Raw genomic sequence first — 19,275 nt, forward strand, 5'->3', positions numbered from 1 at the left:
ATCCGGGTTCTTGGTATAACTTATGGCGGTGCAATTCGGCTAGCTTGTTCAGGTCTGGTTGACCTCACATGAGCAGATTGACAATTGTTATGATGTGGAACCGTGTCCACCTTACAAGGTGGACACGATTTTATGTTCATAATTACTGAACTATATGCATAATTTTTGAACTTCATGTTCATACTTATTAAATTTTATATTCACAATTACAGAACTCTATGTTCATAATTACTGAACTATATGTTCATAATTATAAAGCTATATATTCATAATTTTTGAACTTCATATTCACAATTATTGAATCTCTATATTCATAATTACAGAACTATATGTTCATAATTATGTTCACAACTCTATGTTCATAACCTTGCAAAGTGGACACGGTTCCACAACATAATTTGCCGTAGATTGACTAGGTGACTCCCATGGGCCAAACCAATAATAATTTGGTCACACTTAATTACCAAGACAAGTCAAGTAGCTTGTAGCTTAATGACATCCTGTAAGGTATTTATTAACAAATATATAATAAGAGTCAATAAAGTTTGTAAAGTGTTTATTAATTAACAAATATAATAAGAGCCAATACAGTTAGCCCCTAACAGATACTAAAAAATGTTGGTATAATTGTATGTCGAAATGAATGGTTCATATTATTTTTATTTTAGTATTTTTTTATTATTTGTCTATTTTACCCTCTATTATATTATTTACTTTTTATAAATACCCTTGTATTCCGTCAATGTAAACTTTAGTAACGGAATATTTCGTTAACTATTTATTATTCTTAACTTACACATTTATTTTCATAAAGAAGGTTTTAGATTCGAACACATCCCAATCAAAATTGACATAATTGTTAAACATATACAATGAATATGTTATAATATATTAAAAAATATAATATAAAATTTAACATGAACTTTGGTCAATTAATTAGAATAATACATTGGACATTGATGAAACGATACACCTAATTCACAGTATATATTCAACACAGATAAGAAAGTATACCTATTATCATTGTCATTTTGGGGAATGAGGATTTTGTTATGTTTTTGAATGTGCATTGTGTCAATGAACTAAAATTGTAGTGAAACACACCATGGGACTAGATCAACTAAAAAATTCATTTTTGGCATAAGTGACAACAAGAGGAAGTATGGATCACACTAATTAATAAGGTTTTGTGTTGCAAAACTATGCTCAGGGTACTATCCAGTAAGGGGGCTTTCCTCAAAAATTGCTATTGCACTAGTTAATCCAACATTTCTGCCACAAGTCATAGTTAGAGATGTCAATACGGGCTGGCGATGTGGGCCACAAAAGCCCGCTCCTTGGTGGGCCTGGGTTTTACTGGCCCCAGGCTAGGTGGGCCCCCACCACCTTTTTTGTTTTCGTTCTTAATTCTTAAGTTGTTAGTTTGATACTTCGTTAAGTTTTACCATTTGTACATTCTAAAAATAATTAAAATAACTTGTTACATAATACATAACAATAATTATAAAGTCCATAGTCTAAAATTTTAAAACATTAACCTATCTTTCTATTTGATTTTTATTGTACTTGTTCTATCCGTCATATCTTGCATTTTAGTTTTTATCAGTGAAGAATTTGTCCAATCTGAAATTCGAGTTTGACTAAAAGATTTATCAATTATTTGGTTGCTTATTCTAGAATCTTTTTCTTTTTTCATTCCACCTATTTCTCACGATCTAAATAATAAATTCGGTTTACCTTTGAAGAGATCTTTATCTATAAATGGAAGATTTTGGTTTGTTGTTCTTGTTTCTTTTGAAACTTTTTCAATTAATTTTATTATCATTATTTTTAAAATGCTTTCAGATGTAACCTTGTCATATTTTTCAATTTTTTTTCGAGTTCCTTTAAAATTGGCTAAAAAAAGGTGTTTTTCAGTGATTATGGTTATTACTTATTAGGTTATAGTTAGATTTTATAAAATATTATACATATATATATATATATATATATATATATATATATATATATATATAGAGAGAGAGAGAGAGAGAGATAACATCATTTAGGGTCCTCCAAAAATAGTGATTTTGCCACGTTTAGTCCTATATTTTTAAATTACCACCCATGGTCCTTCGACTTTCAAATTGTTACCATCTATAGTCCAAGTTAACCACCCATGGTCCTTCAACTTTCAAAATTTAATCTGTCACGGCCCTCTTGGAAGGACCATGGGTGATTAAAATTTTATAGTTGAAGGACCACGAGTAGTTAACTTGGACCACAGATGGTAACAACTTGAAAGTCGAAGGACTATGAGTGGTAATTTGAAAGTTTAGGACTAAACGTGACAAAATCACTATACTCGAAGGACTCTAGATGGTATTAACTCTATATATATATACACACACGCACACACAAGAAACGGGAACTAGCAGGAAATTCATAAATTTTTGACATAGATTGTGAAATTTTCTAGGAGTATTTGGTAACAAATTTTGATACAAATTTTTTCAGATATAAAGTTCAGCGAGTCTAGAACATACACACAAAATTTCATATCAATCCAAGACCTAGAAGTAATTTTCTCAAATTTTTTCATTAAAATACGTCTAACAGAATTTTTCTGGACAACACACTGCCAAGAACTTAACGGAATTTTCTGTGATTACGGGCAGCCCGCGGCACTTGCACCTAAGCGGGGCGGGCCAAAAAAGCCCGCTCCTTTGTGGGTTGCTATTTTCGAAAGAGTTAATTCCATCAATGGTCCTCCGACTATACTGATTTTCCAAAAGAGTTTTTACCCATTTTGGTCCCTTGACTATGACTCATTCTCAATTTTGCATTCCGACTTTTAATTGCACCCAATGTGGTCCCTTGACTTTTAAAAATTACCCTAATTTGGTCCTCCGTTAGCTTTTTCGTCAACTGAGCGTTAAGTGGAGGGTATTTCAGTCAATTCACAATAAAATTGTTGTCTTCATCGCCGTTTCTTTAGTCCGAGATCATCTTCTTCATCGCAATACCCGTCTCAGATGCTCTCGCATTCAACCCACCAATCCCACCTCAAAACAAACATCTCTCCAACTTTCCGTCGTGAATACTCTTGCTGCCGTGTTGAACACTCTTGCCGCCGTGAACCAGAGGCCAAAGACAGTGAAGGAAATCAGACGGAGAAACCAACGCGAGGCAGCGGAGAAACCAAATTTCGGCCGGAAACCACCGCTGCCGCCGAGTCCGACCAATCAGACGGAGAAACCAACGCGAACAGCAGCGGCCCTCTGGCTTCTTTCCGGCGAGGCAGCGAGCGGGGATGACGGTGGTTGACCCAGGCGGATGTTTTGGGAAATAGCTACTGCAGCAATCACCACCACCAAGTCTCTCTCTCTCTCCAGCAAAGTGCATGCAATCATCAACATAGCTACTACAGCTGTGAGGATCAGATTTGAACTTCTGAACATCGTCACAGCCCAAGGACGGACCCGCGATCAAATCTGCGAAAACCAAGGTGTTTACAATAAGAACCTGGGAGCTGAGCTGCAACACCAAGCTACCACCCCCATTCTTGCCCTTCAGATTCAGCCTCATGTCGAAGACTCCCTAATTACCCCCCTACATTGGAGCTAGTGTCTCGTCGAGATAATCTGTGGGCCAGACCCGACCCGAAGAGAGGATCTAGTCGGAGCTCGAGGAGGACGCCGCCGAAGGAGTAAACGTCGCCATTGGCGGTGCAGTGGAAGCTCTTGTAATACTCCGGCGGGACTTATCTCGACGTGCCGGTGAGGGTGCTGACGCTGAGATGGGTGTCGAGTGCGCTGATCAGTCTGGCCATGCCGAAATCGGAGACCCGAGGGTCGAGTTCTTGGTCTAAGAGGACATTGTTGGATTTCATGTCGTGATGGAGAAAATAGAGCCCCTTCGCGACTCCATCTGACGTTTTCATTGTTACACTTCTCGATCCTGCGTTGGGGGATGGCGTGGCAACAGAGAGTGGCGGTGTAATCGGAGGCCGTGTTAACAAAGAGAGGACACACAGGTGGCGTGGAGCAGATGAATGGACCAAAATACCCCTAAATTTAACGGTTGGTTGATGGAAAAAGTAACGGAGGACCAAATTGGGGTAATTTTCAAAAATCAAGGGACCACATTAGGTGCAATTAATAGTCGGAATGCAAAATTGAGAATGAGTCATAGTCAAGGGACCAAAATGGGTAAAAACTCTTTTCCAAAATTAGTCCCCGACTTTTAATTTGAACACTTTAGGTCCCTTGACTTTCAATTTCTTTCCAATTGAGGTTTTTTCGTCAGAATACAATTAATTGGACTTTAAATGAAGGGGTAAACTCGTCCTTTCACATGCCTATGTATTATTCTTCGTATTTCTGCCTTCATATTTCGCTGTTATACCTTGTAAACATCTCAATAATGGAGAAACGCACACATGAGCCGTCAACAAATGGGGAACGGCAAGGAACATTCTAAGACTTCGGTTGAGATTATCTTCATATATATCGCGTATACAAGGGAGAAATATGAAGAATAATACATAGGCAGGTGAAAGGACGAGTTTACCCCTTCATTTAAATTCAATTAACCGTATTCTGATGAAAGGACCTCAATTGGAAAGAAATTAAAAGTCAAGGGACCTAAAATGTCTAAATTAAAAGTCAGAGACTAATTTTGAAAAATCAATATAGTCGGAGGACCATTGCTGGAATTAACTCATTTTCGAAATCCACCCCTACCTAAGTAGGGCAAATTATTGTGTGGACAAGGTCCACATAGTGATGTATGGATCATAAAAGAAAGTACATTTTAATATACTAAAAGTACATTATTTTGTACTGAATGTACATTATATAAAATAATGTACTTTTAGTATTCAAATAATGTACTTTTTATGAATACAAAGTACATTTTTAATATACTAAAAATACATTATTTTTGTACTGAATGTACATTATTTTATAGTATATATAATATGGTCCACACAGCTTGTGTGGACCATGGGAAAGTCCGTTTTGACGGCTCTAGTTATAATTATGCATTCTTAAAATATTTATTTTTATGAAAATTTTGAGAGTGAATTTCATTTTTGGTCCTAGTGTTACAGGGGTCATTCCAATTTTAGTCCACCATAATTATTTTTGTCATATTGCGTTCACTATTATTAAAAGTGTTCCAATTTTAGTACACGAAAAATCTTAAATTGGACTAAAATTGGAACACTTTTAATAATAATGGACACAATGTGACAAAAATTATTATGATGGATTAAAATTGGAAAAGCCCTTATAACAATAAGATTAAAAATGAAATTCACTCAAATTTTGATAATCTTGCATTTTTTTTTTATATCAACGGGGAAGGGGAACCTATGGAATAACTAGGAAATACATTCGTTTTGAATAGAGCTTTGGCACATTGATATATGTCAAAATATTAAATGATACTTTAATAAATTTTGAAACATTAATTTAAAAATACTCATTGGGCATGAGACTATTCGCGCAGCGCGTGTGGTAATTAGTTTAGAAATCAATACTATATATAATAACAAAATCCTGTAATTTTAACTTCCCGCACAATTCCTAAAAAATCTCTTTTTCCAATAAAATATATAGATTTCTACTTTCCCATCCGTACAATAATTATTCTGGGTAAAAATTCTATTCTAAAATTTTAAAGTAGTGTAATACAATTCCCTTTGTACATCTATACTATAGATAATAACAAAATCCTGAAATTTTAACTTTCCTCCCAATTCCTAAAAAATCTCTCTTCCTAATAAAATATATTGATTTCTACTTTCCCATTCGTACAATAATTCCTGGTAAAAATTCTATTCTAAAATTTTAAAATAGTGTAATACAATTCCCTTTGTACATCTATACTATATCTATACTATATATATAATAACAAAATCCTGTAATTTTAACTTCCCGCCCAATTCCTAAAGAATCTCTTTTCCCAATAAAATATATAGATTTCTACTTTCCCATCCGTACAATAATTCTGGGTAAAAATTTTATTCTAAAATTTTAAAGTAGTGTAATACAATTCCCTTTGTACATCTATACTATATATAATAACAAAATCTTTAAATTTTAACTTTCCGCCGAATTCCTAAAAAATCTCTCTTCCCAATAAAATATATCGATTTCTACTTTCCCATCTGTACAATAATTCTGGATAAAAATTCTATTCTAAAATTTCAGAGTAGTTTAATACAATTCCCTTTGTACATCTATATTATATATAACAACAAAATCCTTGAATTTTAACTTTTCGCCCAATTCCTAAAAAATCACTCTTCCTAATAAAATATATTGATTTCTACTTTCCCATTCGTACAATAATTCTGGGTAAAAATTCTATTCTAAAATTTTAAAATAGTGTAATACAATTCCTTTTGTACAACTCTCTTTTCCCAATAAAATATATAGATTTTACTTTCCTATCCGTAAAATAATTCTGGGTAAAAATTCTATTCTAAAATTTTAAAGTAGTGTAATACAATCCCCTTTGTACATCTATATCAATATACTCTATATACTATATATAATAACAAAATCCCGGAATTTTAACTTCCCGCCCAATTCCTAAAAAATCTCTCTTCCCAATAAAATATATTGATTTCTACTTTCCCATCCGTACAATAATTCTGGTTAAAAATTCTATTCTAAAATTTTAAAGTAGTTTAATACAATTCCCTTTGTAAATCTATACTATATATAATAACAAAATTCTGAAATTTTAACTTCATGCCCAATTCCTAAAAAATCTATCTTCCCAATAAAATATATTGATTTCTACTTTCCCATTCGTACAATAATTCTGGGTAAAAATTCTACTCTAAAATTTTAAAATAGTGTAATACAATTCCCTTTGTACATCTATACCATATATAATAACAAAATCCTAGAATTTTAACATTTTTCTCCCAATTCCTAAAAAATCTCTCTTCCCAATAAATATATTGATTTCTACATTCCCATTCGTACAATAATTATGGGTAAAAATTCTATTCTAAAATTTTAAAATAGTGTAATACAATTCCCTTTGTACATCTATACTATAGTCTATACTATAGATAATAACAAAATCCTGAAATTTTAACTTCCCGCCCAATTCCTAAAAAATCTCTCTTCCTAATAAAATATATTGATTTCTACTTTCCCATTCGTACAATAAATCTGGGTAAAAATTCTATTTTAAAATTTTAAAATAGTGTAAAACAATTCCCTTTGTACATCTATAATCTATAATCTATAATCTATAATCTATAATCTATAATCTATAATATATATAATAACAAAATCCTGTAATTTTAACTTCCCGCCCAATTCCTAAAAAATTTTTTTTTCCCAATAAAATATATAGATTTCTATTTTCCCATCCGTACAATAATTCTAGGTAAAAATTCTATTCTAAAATTTTAAAGTAGTGTAATACAATTCCCTTTGTACATCTATATCTATATCTATATACTATATATAATAACAAAATCCCGGAATTTTAACTTCCCGCCCAATTCCAAAAAATATCTCTTCCCAATAAAATATATTGATTTATACTTTCCCATCCGTACAATAATTCTGGGAAAAAATTCTATTCTAAAATTTTAAAGTAGTTTAATTCAATTCTCTTTGTACATCTATACTATATATAATAACAAAATACTGGAATTTTAACTTCCAGCCCAATTCCTAAAAAATTTCTCTTCCCAATAAAATATATAGATTTCTATTTTCCATCCGTACAATAATTATGGGTAAAAATTCTATTCTAAAATTTTAAAGTAGTATAATACAATTCCCTTTGTACATCTATACTATATATAATAACAAAATCCTGGAATTTTAACTTCCCGCCCAATTCCTAAAAAATCTCTCTTCCCAATAAAATATATTGGTTTCTACTTTCTCATTCGTACAATAATTCTGGGTAAAAGTTGTGATGTGTCAAAAGTTCGGCAAGGCATAACATTTGACTCGGTTGTCCGTTTTGGACAAATGTTTTTTTGAAATCGCATATTTTTTCGAGATCTATCCAACGCAAACTGCCGTAGGCAGTTTGACCCACCAATTTCTAAAAAAATGCTTTATTAAATAGTTTCTAAGAAAAAACTATGATAACCTTATGTTTTATTAATGAATTTTTTAATTTTTTAATTAAAAAAATTGTCCAGTGCATTATTTGATAATCTCTCTTTATAATTGGTCAAATTATTTAATTATGGTAAATTAGGGAACAATTAATGATGGTAATAGAAATCCTTGAAAAATATTAGAATTGAAGAATATTTAATTATTGTTATATTATTATTGTGACTCACGGAATACAATACAAGAATATTTAATTATGATTATATTATTATTGTGTGACTCACGGCCATTATATACTAACAAAACTTCAAAAGAAACTAATAATAATAATAATAATAATAATAATAATAATAATACAATAATATAAGTGGTAAAAATAATATTTAAAAGTAATTAAGTGTTAATAATAATAGTAAGAATATTAACGTAAGAATATAACATAGAATAAATCGTAATAATTAATATTTATAGTCTAGGATTAAATTTGAAATTGTCAGGAAGATAAGCGACCTCTGGTGAAATTAACTCTTTATCGATTTAAATATTCTTAATATATTACAACAATTTTATTCCGTGCATCGCACGGGTGAAAATACTAGTAAATGAATGAAAACAATTGCTCGTTGGCGTGGTTTAACACCGATGTGCTATTTATTTATTTTTGTTGATTTGAAAAAATATATTTTTATTTTTATTTTTATATTTAAGATGATAAAAATTACTCCGTATTTCATTTCTCAATTCTCCACATTACCCTACCCGAAGTCCGGAACAGTCGATTATCCCCACCCACGTTCCTTATCAAGTATCGACCAAACGCGGGAGCGAAACCGCCATTAGAGCGCTTCCAAGCTCTGTTCCAAAATAATGTCGTGCAGGATTTATTTCCCTGCAAAAAGCTTTTCAGGTAATTATCCCTGCGGTTTAATTTCCTTCACGATGAACTGTTTAGGCTTTACGCGGATACAGCGTCATAGTCAAGCACGAGCTTCTCGACTGCAAAAAATTGTGTGCAAATCCTTATGTTTGTGATGCCGCCATTAGTTTTTCGGCATTTGTGTGTTAAATGGTGGCTTAAGTTTCCATTTTGGGGGTGTTTTCTCTGTGTGCTGTGATTTCTACGCGTTGCACACTTTCTGTTTGATGAAATGCTTGCAGTTTCACTTTTGAATTCTTGTCTCACCTCAGTCCTAATTGACTTCCAGAAAGGTTTCCTTTTTCCAGCATTATTCATCGACCTCCCTCTTAGTATGCTAGAGAATGAATGGTGGAGATATTAGAATTTCAGTAATTTTGTTGTATAAACTCAGCTATCCTTGGAGGAGCTTAGAATAGTTGGGCAAGTTGTTTCCCATGCATATGAGAGTACTAAATTGGCTATTTACAATCTTTGTAGAATTATTGATGAGACTCTTTTCCTACTATTGAATGAAGTTGGATGGACTAAGTGGTTGAAGTTTTGAAATTCAAGAGTGATAGTACACTACTACTAAAATAATTAATTTTACAGAGGATCAAAAAGTATTTTTTTTTGTGTTAGAACTATTGATTGAGGATTTTAGATTCTTTATTATTTGTTAAATTATATGTAAAATGCTTCCTAACCTGTTGCAGGATATGGGTTACCAGATGGTAAATGTCTCCCATGCTCTGGGTTATCTGGAGGAGTGGTGAACATATCACCATGTTCTTCTCCTGGTAAATGGAAGAAATTTCCCAAGACCAATATTTTACATCTGGAATCTACTACCAGGAGTTCATCTTTTGTTTGTAGTGCTAGTTCTAGCAATCCGAGGAATAATCCTGATTTTTCAAAGTATAACAAGCATGGGGGCTTCCGAAGGCAAAATGAAGATAGAGATGGCTATGATAACCTAGAAGAGTCTGAAATGTTCTCGTCCGAAAATGGGCCACTGCTTACTGCATCGAATACATCAAAAGTCCAAGGGACTGCAACTCCTGGTCCGAGGGAGAAGAAGATTGTTGAACTATTCAGGAAGGTGCAGGCTCAACTCCGTGAAAGAGCGGCTGTGAAAGAAGGTAACAAAGTTCCAGAGCCAAAGGCTAAGGGTAAAGGTAAAGAGAGTGAAACTGTAGATTCACTTTTGAAGCTTTTAAGGAAACATGCAGTTCAGAAAGAGAAGAAAACTGACAGTAGTACTGACTTCATTCTGGACCAGTCTAGTCCCACTGATGAGAGAAGCACGGACAGCTTTGAATCGAAAAGCATTTTGAAGCGTCAACAGCGAGAAAGTGAAGCCCCTGTGGGTAACCGACCAATGTCAAATTTCCGACGGAGATCACCAGTTTCTAGGGTCAAGTTTCAGCCTAGTTATTCCGAGGAAGATACTGTTAACCCTGTTGCACCTGCTGAAACTGATGGAGAACGTCTTGGGATAAATTCAAAACTCAAATCTCTCAATAGCACCGGAAGTAAGGTTGATGAGCTTGCGTCTCTCACAGAACCGATTTTCTCAGATGTGGATGTGTTTGATGAGCTGTCAGACGACGAGAGTACTGACATTCATGATGAAGATGATAATGATGAAGAACATAACCAAGTTGGCGCCAACAAGTTTGATGAAATGACAGTACCCGAACTGAGAGCGATTGCAAAGACTCGCGGTGTGAAAGGATACTCAAAAATGAAGAAAGTAGAGCTCATTGAGTTGCTGAGCCAAACATGAAGCCTCTATCTTGGCAACTGAGCTTGAAAATTTTGTTTCATGGCTCCATTTTGTTGTTACAGCAATGCAACTTCTGTGCTACCATTTTTTTCCCCCTTTTACTAAACAATACTGTTAGACAGCTTTGGTTATCTTAAATTCTCAGCTTCACCTTTCCATTAGCTTCATAATCCCTTGCCTGGTTTTATTCCCTTTTCAATATGCACCAATTGACTTGCTCCACGTGGATTATGGATGTTATGAAAGCTCATTTGAAAAACAATAGATTACCAGAAAGTCTTGTGTCTTGTTCTATGATTTAGTTTCTATTGTCTTCTATGGAATGGGATTATTTGAGATTTCATTCCAAAGATAAGATGATGCAGACGTTGCAGATGATACTAAGGCTAACTATTTGTAAAGCTCTCTTTGTATCCCAAGTTGGAGCTCCTACAAATTTTCTTTTCATCCTCCGCTATTAACATCAATTCTTGCCAGCACCATTTTGGTTAGGGTTTTTTTCAGTGTTGATAAAGACGCTAGTTGCTCGATTTTTTATTTTTTATTTTTAACTTTTTTTATAAAAAAAATTTAGGGGCTTATTCGCCAAAAAAAGAAAGGGGGTTCCTAGGCGGCCGCGGAGGAAGTCGATTTTGGCGTTCCTCGACATGGCCGGGCGCCGCCTAGCGCCTAGGTGTGATTTTTACAATACTGATTTTTTTTAGTGTAATCTATCACTATATAATTTGTAGGTTACTATCTCGGTCGAGTTTATTACACATAATTTTTCTAGTATGATTTACCTTTTCAGTATAATCGAGCCTGGTACACAAGGTTTAGAAAAACAAAACATCATAGTCAGGCAGCTGAAACTGAGTTGGCAATTTGGTTGGATTTTTTTCCTTGCATTCCACAGAAAGATCTCGGGCAAGTAAGGTTATTGTTGTGTTTTGAGTCACTCATTTAAATATTAAGGAGTAATGTATTATTATCATTATTATTATAATTAATTTCACTTTTGGTCCCACAACTTTTGATGTTCTATCACTTTTGGTGCACAACTTTAAATTTTTTTAATTTTGGTGCATAACTTTGTTATTTTTATCAATTTTGGTCCTTTCGGCCAAATTGACAGCTAAATGTTGCTGGATTTTATATTGTTAGGGGTAAAATCGCCATCCCAAGGAAACATCTTCAGTATTTAAACAAAATCACCGTAAAATCATATCTATAGGTGTTTGATGATGAGAATAATGGGGAAGATGGGCAGAAACCAGACAGATCTATGGGATTTATAGTTTCGACCATTGGAAAACTCTTCTTTTCCTCTTAATATGATTTTTCTTTTGTTTAAATATTGAAGGTCTTTCCATGTGATGACGATTTTGCCCCTAAAATATAAAATCCAGAAATATTTTACCGTCAATTTGGCTAGAAGGACCAAAACTGATAAAAATAACAAAGTTAGGCACCAATATTGAAAAAATTTAAAATTGTGCACCAAAAGTGATAAGAACTCAAAAGTCGTGGGACCAAAAGTGAAATTAATTCATTATTATTATTAATTGCCAACTTAACATTGTCCATAAATATCATCAATTGTCAACTTAACATTAAATAATACCTTACCACACTGGCACACTCCAACATTAGTTGATAGATAACAGAATATGACTATATGAGCCCTGGAGATGAAGACTGCCAACTTTTTCAGCTTGTCCTAAACTTATGGCCATTGATGAAACCTCAACATTAACAAATGCCAGCTTGTTTCATAAATTCCTTATGCGCTGGGAATTAAATTTAGAACATTATAAGTACTAATCAAAGCGTAGGCTGCAACTTAACTTATAAGTCGTACAATATGAGACAATATTTGGGATTTGGATATGTGATCTCCCATTTGGAAGAGCTACAGATGTGTCATTGAACTACAAACTACTTGACGACCAATCATAGTTTATTGAATTCTACTATAGACTCTTAAATTCTACTCCATCAATTATACTCTCTGATGTGACAAAGCATGGATATGATATTTTCATCTTGTAGGTCCAAGAAAAGTTGTCTCTATTTCCATCAGTGTTTTTAGCATGGTTTTTGCACGATTTTGAGACCATGTATCCTAGGTGGAAGTGAGAGAAGAAGTAGAGAAAATTTGAGAGAGTTGCCAAAGAGTTGGTTTTCGGCCTCAAGTGTGGGCCCTACCTAAAAACATAATAAATCCGCCTGATGCGCACCAAGAGCACCCAGTCGCATGCACCCTCTGGGGGCGTTAATGCGACTTTTTTTTTTATAGATTTTTTTTTTCTCTCCCCTCCCATGTTCTCTATCTTATTTGACTTTTTAAAATATTGTGCAAAAACCAAACAATTGAAGATGCTCTAATATTTGTGAGAGATAGTAAAAATTGGAGTATACTTCTTCCGTCCCATTTTATCTTTTTTACTTTTCTTTTTAGTTTGTCCCAAAATAGTGTATCTTTCTCAAATTGAACATAACTATCACTCTATATTTCTTAATTTACCTTTTTGACTTTTCAAATTTCTAGAGGTAAGTACAATTGTACTTTGTACAAATAATACCAACTTTTGAGAGGTAAAATTAAAAAATTAGTAACATTTATTACGTTGTATTAAAAATTGTGTAAAAAGCAAATGAGACATTCAATTAAGGACACAAAGAGTATTTTATTTGAGTGTAGTGACTAAAAAATTTAGTTGATTACATGTAGGTGGTGAATAAGAGATGGGAGGGTATATGAGTCATTTCACATCATACCATGCCTGGAAGCTAATCATCGTACTTCTCTGCAATCTTCCTAGATATCATTAGCCTTTTACCACTTGATTAAAAAAAAAAAAAAAGGAAAAAAAAATCCTCACTTCATTGTTCATCGATTTCTTAATCATCATTTAAACAGATTCCTCTGTCATTAATTACCTCATTAATTTAATCACCTCAGAACCAACAATGCAACAAATCTGCAGCAACAACAGGGCCTCGCCAATTTAACCCTATTTTTATTTCTAATTTTTTAATCTCTCTCTCCCTCTCCATCTCTCTAGAATGAAGCACTGCCAAGAGGGCTGGCACCTTTGCAAGGATTGTTGGAGAAAAGGGTCACATTAATTCCATTGGTTTCTTCAATGGGTTGCGATGAATTTTCGGGTTAAAGATTCTTGCTTTCTGAAACTTCACCGTTTCTTCAAGATTTGTTCTTTCGGCTCATCATTTTAGCTCCAGGTGCGAATTCGATCCTTTGTCCTACCCAATTTCTTTTTCTTTTTGGTGTGTAGGGAAAACAATTCTTTGGGTTCAATTCTTTTTCTCAATGCCTGTGGGTAACACTGAGTTCTGGTAATTTTCACTCTGCTTATGAACTTTTGTTGGTTTCACTGCTTGAATTACTGTATTTGGGATGACTTTGTTTCTGTGGAGGGATTAAGAAGATGGGGTAGGCTTCTGTGGAATAGAAAGATCAGCAAAAAAAATGTACTTTGCACTGACCGACAGTTTAAAGCTAAGTGAATGAGCTTGCTTTAATTCATGGCTGGGGCTTGAGACATCCACATGATGGCTTCTGATAATGGGATAGTTAGGCATTTTGATTTAGAAGGTGTTAGAGATCATAATTGTTCCATTGTTTTTGTGTAAGCTCAGGGATGTAATATAATGCTGCCTTAAATTTGTGTAGTCATTGATTTGGGTGATGCCTTAAATTTGTGTAGTCATTGATTTGGGTGATGCCTTAAATTTGTGTAGTCATTGATTTGGGTGATGAGTGAAACCCTCGGCCACTACCTGAGGGTGGTGTGCATTAGTTAAACTCCATCTTGTGACCATAGTCTGCAATGGACCATAAGAAGGTAAACCAGTCTAGGTTGGCAATAGCTGATTGACTAAAACTAAGTAGGCCAATAGGCTCCTCCCACCGGGAGTTGGACTTGTAAACTTGTGGTTACCGAGCATAGTGTCACGGACTCGTTCTCGCTAACGACATCACATGCGGCCGCGGCCTTAGCTACTCTTTCCCTCCCAATAGCTCAGTCAGCCTTGCTCGACCCTCGAAGGTGATGTTAATTTAATGATAGGATGGCTAAGAAAGTAAGGCAAGAAAGAACTCAAAAAGCTTTGTAAGGAACTTGGATTACTTGAACTCATGGATTCTAGAGGTTGTTTACAAATGAGCAATGAGGGGTATTTTTAGCCATTCTACCTCCTCAATGGATGGTGGAGATTCTTGATCTAATGGCTAACTAGAACCTTCCCTAAATCTCTACACAAATTAAGGGTTCTCTAATGTTCTAGAACATTCTATATATCCCTACTACCCCTAGTGTTATGTAAGTGCTAGAAAAGTCCAGAAAGATGTATCAAACCTTGAAAATGTGTAGCAAAGTGCCCCGCACGTTACAATAGTTTGACCAACTTGGCTGGGGTTGCAACAATTCCTACATTTTGTTTGTATGATACTCTTATAATCATAGATGGCATGTTCCGTTGCTCATTGTATGTATGATACTCTGCAGAAAAATGTTTAGTTTTTGGGCAATTCAGCAAAAGTTTAGGTTTTTAACCACTTTTCATAAGATTAGCCATTCTTAAGCATGCTGCTTGACATGATAATTTCTTTCCCGTGTTTTCTTGCATAGCCAAATTCTAATGTTTTCTTCTCTGGTGCTGTTTATTTCTCGTTTGTATTCTGTATTCTGTATATTGATTGATTCAACCGGTTTGAAATTGTGTATAGGTCAATGGACTTGACATCCGTAAAATGCCTTATTAACAGCATTTCTCGATTCATTCATCTCGTGACATGTCGTATATCTAAGACTGTGCCTGGCCAGAAGGACTTTGAGGATACTGCAAGTATGTTGAAACTTTTAAAACCAACTCTCGACGATGTTGTTGATAAAAGAGTGCCTTCGGATGAAACTGTTTGTAGAGAGTGTGAAGAAATGGACACGGCTATTAATGAAGCCAGGGAGTTCCTCGAGAATTATTCTCCAAAGAAGAGCAAGATTCTCTCTGTGAGTACATTTTGAATGAATTATCTTCCGTACATCATAACACAAGCTGCACAATTATCTTCAGCATTATTATCTTTAATAGAATCTTGTTTTCTTTTGATACCACCAGGCTTTGCAGAGTAAGCAACTGCTGCTGAAAATCCAGAGCTCCGGTCTCGAGATTTCTCACATACTATGTGGATTGCTAGAACAATCAATGTCGAGTTTAAGTTTATCCGATACTGAGGTGAGGAAACCGATAGAAAACATTAATTTGCTATGAGTTTCAAATTTCAAGAAGATATTTGTTCTATTCTTTCACTGCTGGAAATTATGGAATTTCCGACCACCTTAAAGTGATCTTAAATCAAGTCAAAAGCCTTGTTTCGACCACTTTTGGTATCCAGAAAAACCTTTGTTGCTATTTCCGACCACTTTTTGCTTTCGACTTGACTTAAGATCACTTTCAGGTGGTCGGAAATTCCATAATTTCCAGCAGTGTTTTAATCGCTTTTCTATTCTGCTGTTTACTCTCTCTCTCTCTCTTTATTTTCTGCTGATTACGGTTCTGTTTTTCAGCGTCGTATACAGGATTTTTATGGCATGAAATCGGACGAATTGTTAAAATGCATGAAAGGTGCTCTTGAAAGCCTAGATGAAGGAAAAAGTCCTTGCTCGGAACATCTTATGACAATGATACAATCATTAAATTTGATATCCCCCGAGGAGCCACTGAATGAGTGTATTGCACTGGAGAAGGAGAGACTGAAGGCCGAAGAAAATAGAGGACGAGAAAATGTAGAGCAAATAGAACGTGCGATTGAACTCATGAGCCATATCCGTGATTCCATGGTTATCCTCAACAGTTCCGCGTCGATAGATGGCATTAAAATCCCTCCCCATTTCCGGTGCCCTTTATCTTTGGCGGTCATGTTGGATCCGGTAATCATTGCTTCGGGCCAAACCTACGAGAGGGTTTCGATTCAGAAATGGATGGATCACGGATTGACTACCTGCCCGAGAACACGCCAGAAACTCTCGCACTCGAATGTTATTCCCAATGTCACCGTCAAGGCCATGATAGAAAATTGGTGCGAGGAGAACAAAGTGAAGCTTTTTGCTAGCCCCGAGAATGCTAGCCTCGTAGTTGTCGAGAATAGTAATTCGTCTTCCCAACACCGCAATTCAACACCGAGGTGGAAGGCTAATTCGACTCCCGGACTCGGTGCGGAAGGATTCAACGGTTGCCATGTTCGGGAGGATCACTCGTCCCCGGAACATTCGTACGTTCACAGTCGGAGCGAATCAGCGTCGAGTGTCGTTTCTAGTATTGATTATCTTCCCGTGACGTCAACCGATGCCTCGAAGGTATCGAGCAAGCATGAGTACGGTAGTGATAAATCGGGCGAAATAACATCCGATTCTGCGGCTCCCGTTAATAAGATTACTTCGACTTCTTCTTTGCCATCTGAAAAGCAGTATCGTGTCCCCAAAAAATTGCCCGAAACAGCTGCCTGTGGAAACTACAGTCTTTCCAGGAGACAATCAGCCCCGAGTGAGTCATTGTCTAATGAACGAATTACAACTTCCCGTGTTGAAGAACTTATTAGAGATTTAACGGGTCAATCGCCCGATTTACAAGCTGCAGCTGCAGAGGAATTGCGGTTTCTTGCAAAACATGATATGGAGAATCGCGTTATTATTGGCCAATCCGGGGCTATTGAGCCGTTGATCTCGTTGCTACACTCTGATGCGAAGCTTACTCAAGAGCATGCGGTCACCGCGCTTTTAAACTTATCGATAAACGAAAATATCAAGGCCATGATTGCAGAAAGGGGTGCACTGGAGCCTCTCATCCACGTGTTGAGAACGGGAAACCCGGGAGCAAAAGAGAATGCTGCAGCCGCTATTTTTAGTCTTTCTCTTCTGGAAGAGTATAAGATAAAGATTGGCCGATCCGGTGCAGTCAAAGCCTTGGTTGATCTTCTAGGAACGGGCACCATCAGGGGGAAAAAAGATGCCGCTACAGCCTTGTTTAATCTATCGATTTTCCACGAAAATAAGGCCCGTATAGTCCAGGCAGGAGCGGTGAAGTATTTAGTACAATTCTTGGACCCCGAAACAGTAATGGTCGATAAATCTGTAGCTCTTCTCGCAAATTTGTCTACCATTCCAGATGGCTGCTTGGCTATTTCTCGGGAAGGGGGCATACCCCCGCTGGTTGAGATTGTCGAGACGGGATCTCATCGAGGGAAGGAAAATGCTGCCTCGATACTGTTGCAACTGTGCCTCAATAGTCCCAAGTATTGTCGGCTTGTGTTGCAAGAGGGCGCTGTTCCACCTCTTGTTGCTTTGTCTCAATCCGGTAGCACACGAGCAAAGGAGAAGGTATTATTACTATACAACTTTTCTACATTTTGTATTGCCTTCAATAACCTGCTAATTGGGCCGGCCCGGTGCGAACGGGGATTAGTCTGAGTATGGTACGGGCTTAAAGGTGCCTCCTACAATTAGGGTCTGGCCTGACCAAAAAAATAACCTGCTAATTCATTGATGCACATATAATTAAGTAGTTCGAGGGGAAAACGCACCAATTGACCAAAAAAAATGCACATATAATTAGGGTCTGGCCTGGGGACCGCCTAGGGCGCTTAGGAGGTCGACTGTCTAGCGTCTAGGTGCGATTTTTGCAACACTGATTTTATCTGCACGTTTGTGTACACACCCACCCCACCTGCTTCGTTCGTTTTGGAGAGGACACAAACCTTAACGTCGTTTTTCATTGTGTTGGAGCAGGCACAACAGCTCCTCAGTCATTTTCGTAACCAACGGGAAGGTGCCATGGGGAGGGGAAAGTCGTGAAAGCAGGTTTCTTGAGAACTTTTCGCGTTGTCTTGCTTCGTTTTTTTCACCCCGCTTCCCTTGTTGCCACACGACATGCGAATGGATGTTCGATCGTTTTCCTATAGTTCCATAATTGGCAAGTTGTTGCCAATAAGATTGTACTGTAATTGGTTTTGAGATATGTATGTAGGTGCTAGCAGGCAGGTCTGTATATGCACTTAAAATTATTGTCAATATCCATGTTAGGCAAGGTAGCCAAGTATGAAATTCTTTTATTATAGCTCTAAGTATGAAACTCTTGGTTGCACATTTTGGTATGAATTGAATGAGCCACTGATCTTGTTGGAGTGTCCTATGAAGGTATCCCGAGTCGACTCGACTCGGACTCGTTCTTCTGAGTTCAATTCCATGTGAGAGTTTTGATAATGCAAATTGCGTGACATTTTTGAATAATCACGACAACGATTTTATTAAAAAATAATTTTTTGGTTTGAAATTGGAAGTGTAATTCCAAAGAATCATGATCTTGAACTAGAACCCTAGGGTTCGATTCCAAATTTTAATTGGAATTGTATAGATGATTCTAGGTAAACTCTGATCTTTATTTATTTATTTATTTTTTTGGTGAGGAAACTCTGATCTTTATTGTGTCTGATTTAATTAAAA

The 19,275-nt window shown here is 35.8% G+C and overlaps 2 protein-coding genes across 2 annotated transcripts; both read left to right on the plus strand.

Annotated features, from left to right (window-relative positions):
- Positions 1 to 8,813: 8,813 nt before the first annotated feature.
- Positions 8,814 to 11,066, plus strand: LOC109173876 (rho-N domain-containing protein 1, chloroplastic). The gene is made up of 2 exons (XM_019323215.1): positions 8,814 to 8,994; positions 9,702 to 11,066. Exons 1-2 carry the CDS (start codon positions 8,955 to 8,957, stop codon positions 10,772 to 10,774), a joined length of 1,113 nt encoding a protein of 370 aa, XP_019178760.1. The 5' UTR covers positions 8,814 to 8,954; the 3' UTR covers positions 10,775 to 11,066.
- A 2,518-nt stretch (positions 11,067 to 13,584) lies between these two features.
- LOC109173841 (U-box domain-containing protein 3) lies at positions 13,585 to 18,962 on the plus strand. Its single transcript, XM_019323172.1, has 5 exons — positions 13,585 to 13,999; positions 15,507 to 15,786; positions 15,896 to 16,012; positions 16,345 to 18,153; positions 18,562 to 18,962. Exons 2-5 carry the CDS (start codon positions 15,511 to 15,513, stop codon positions 18,625 to 18,627), a joined length of 2,268 nt encoding a protein of 755 aa, XP_019178717.1. The 5' UTR covers positions 13,585 to 13,999; positions 15,507 to 15,510; the 3' UTR covers positions 18,628 to 18,962.
- Positions 18,963 to 19,275: the final 313 nt, after the last annotated feature.

This window comes from Ipomoea nil, unplaced genomic scaffold (genome assembly GCF_001879475.1).
Source record: "Ipomoea nil cultivar Tokyo-kokei standard unplaced genomic scaffold, Asagao_1.1 scaffold0482, whole genome shotgun sequence".
Classification (NCBI taxonomy): domain Eukaryota; kingdom Viridiplantae; phylum Streptophyta; class Magnoliopsida; order Solanales; family Convolvulaceae; genus Ipomoea; species Ipomoea nil.

What these genes read in the sequence shown, in the direction of transcription:
- LOC109173876 (XM_019323215.1), top strand. Translation starts at nt 8,955, where the DNA reads ATGTCGTGCAGGATTTATTTCCCTGCAAAAAGCTTTTCAG. An exon ending in CCCTGCAAAAAGCTTTTCAG is followed by an intron (nt 8,995 to 9,701) that starts GTAATTATCCCT and finishes AACCTGTTGCAG; the next exon opens with GATATGGGTTACCAGATGGT.
- LOC109173841 (XM_019323172.1), top strand. Translation starts at nt 15,511, where the DNA reads ATGGACTTGACATCCGTAAAATGCCTTATTAACAGCATTTCTCGATTC. An exon ending in AGAAGAGCAAGATTCTCTCT is followed by an intron (nt 15,787 to 15,895) that starts GTGAGTACATTT and finishes TGATACCACCAG; the next exon opens with GCTTTGCAGAGTAAGCAACT. An exon ending in TAAGTTTATCCGATACTGAG is followed by an intron (nt 16,013 to 16,344) that starts GTGAGGAAACCG and finishes TCTGTTTTTCAG; the next exon opens with CGTCGTATACAGGATTTTTA.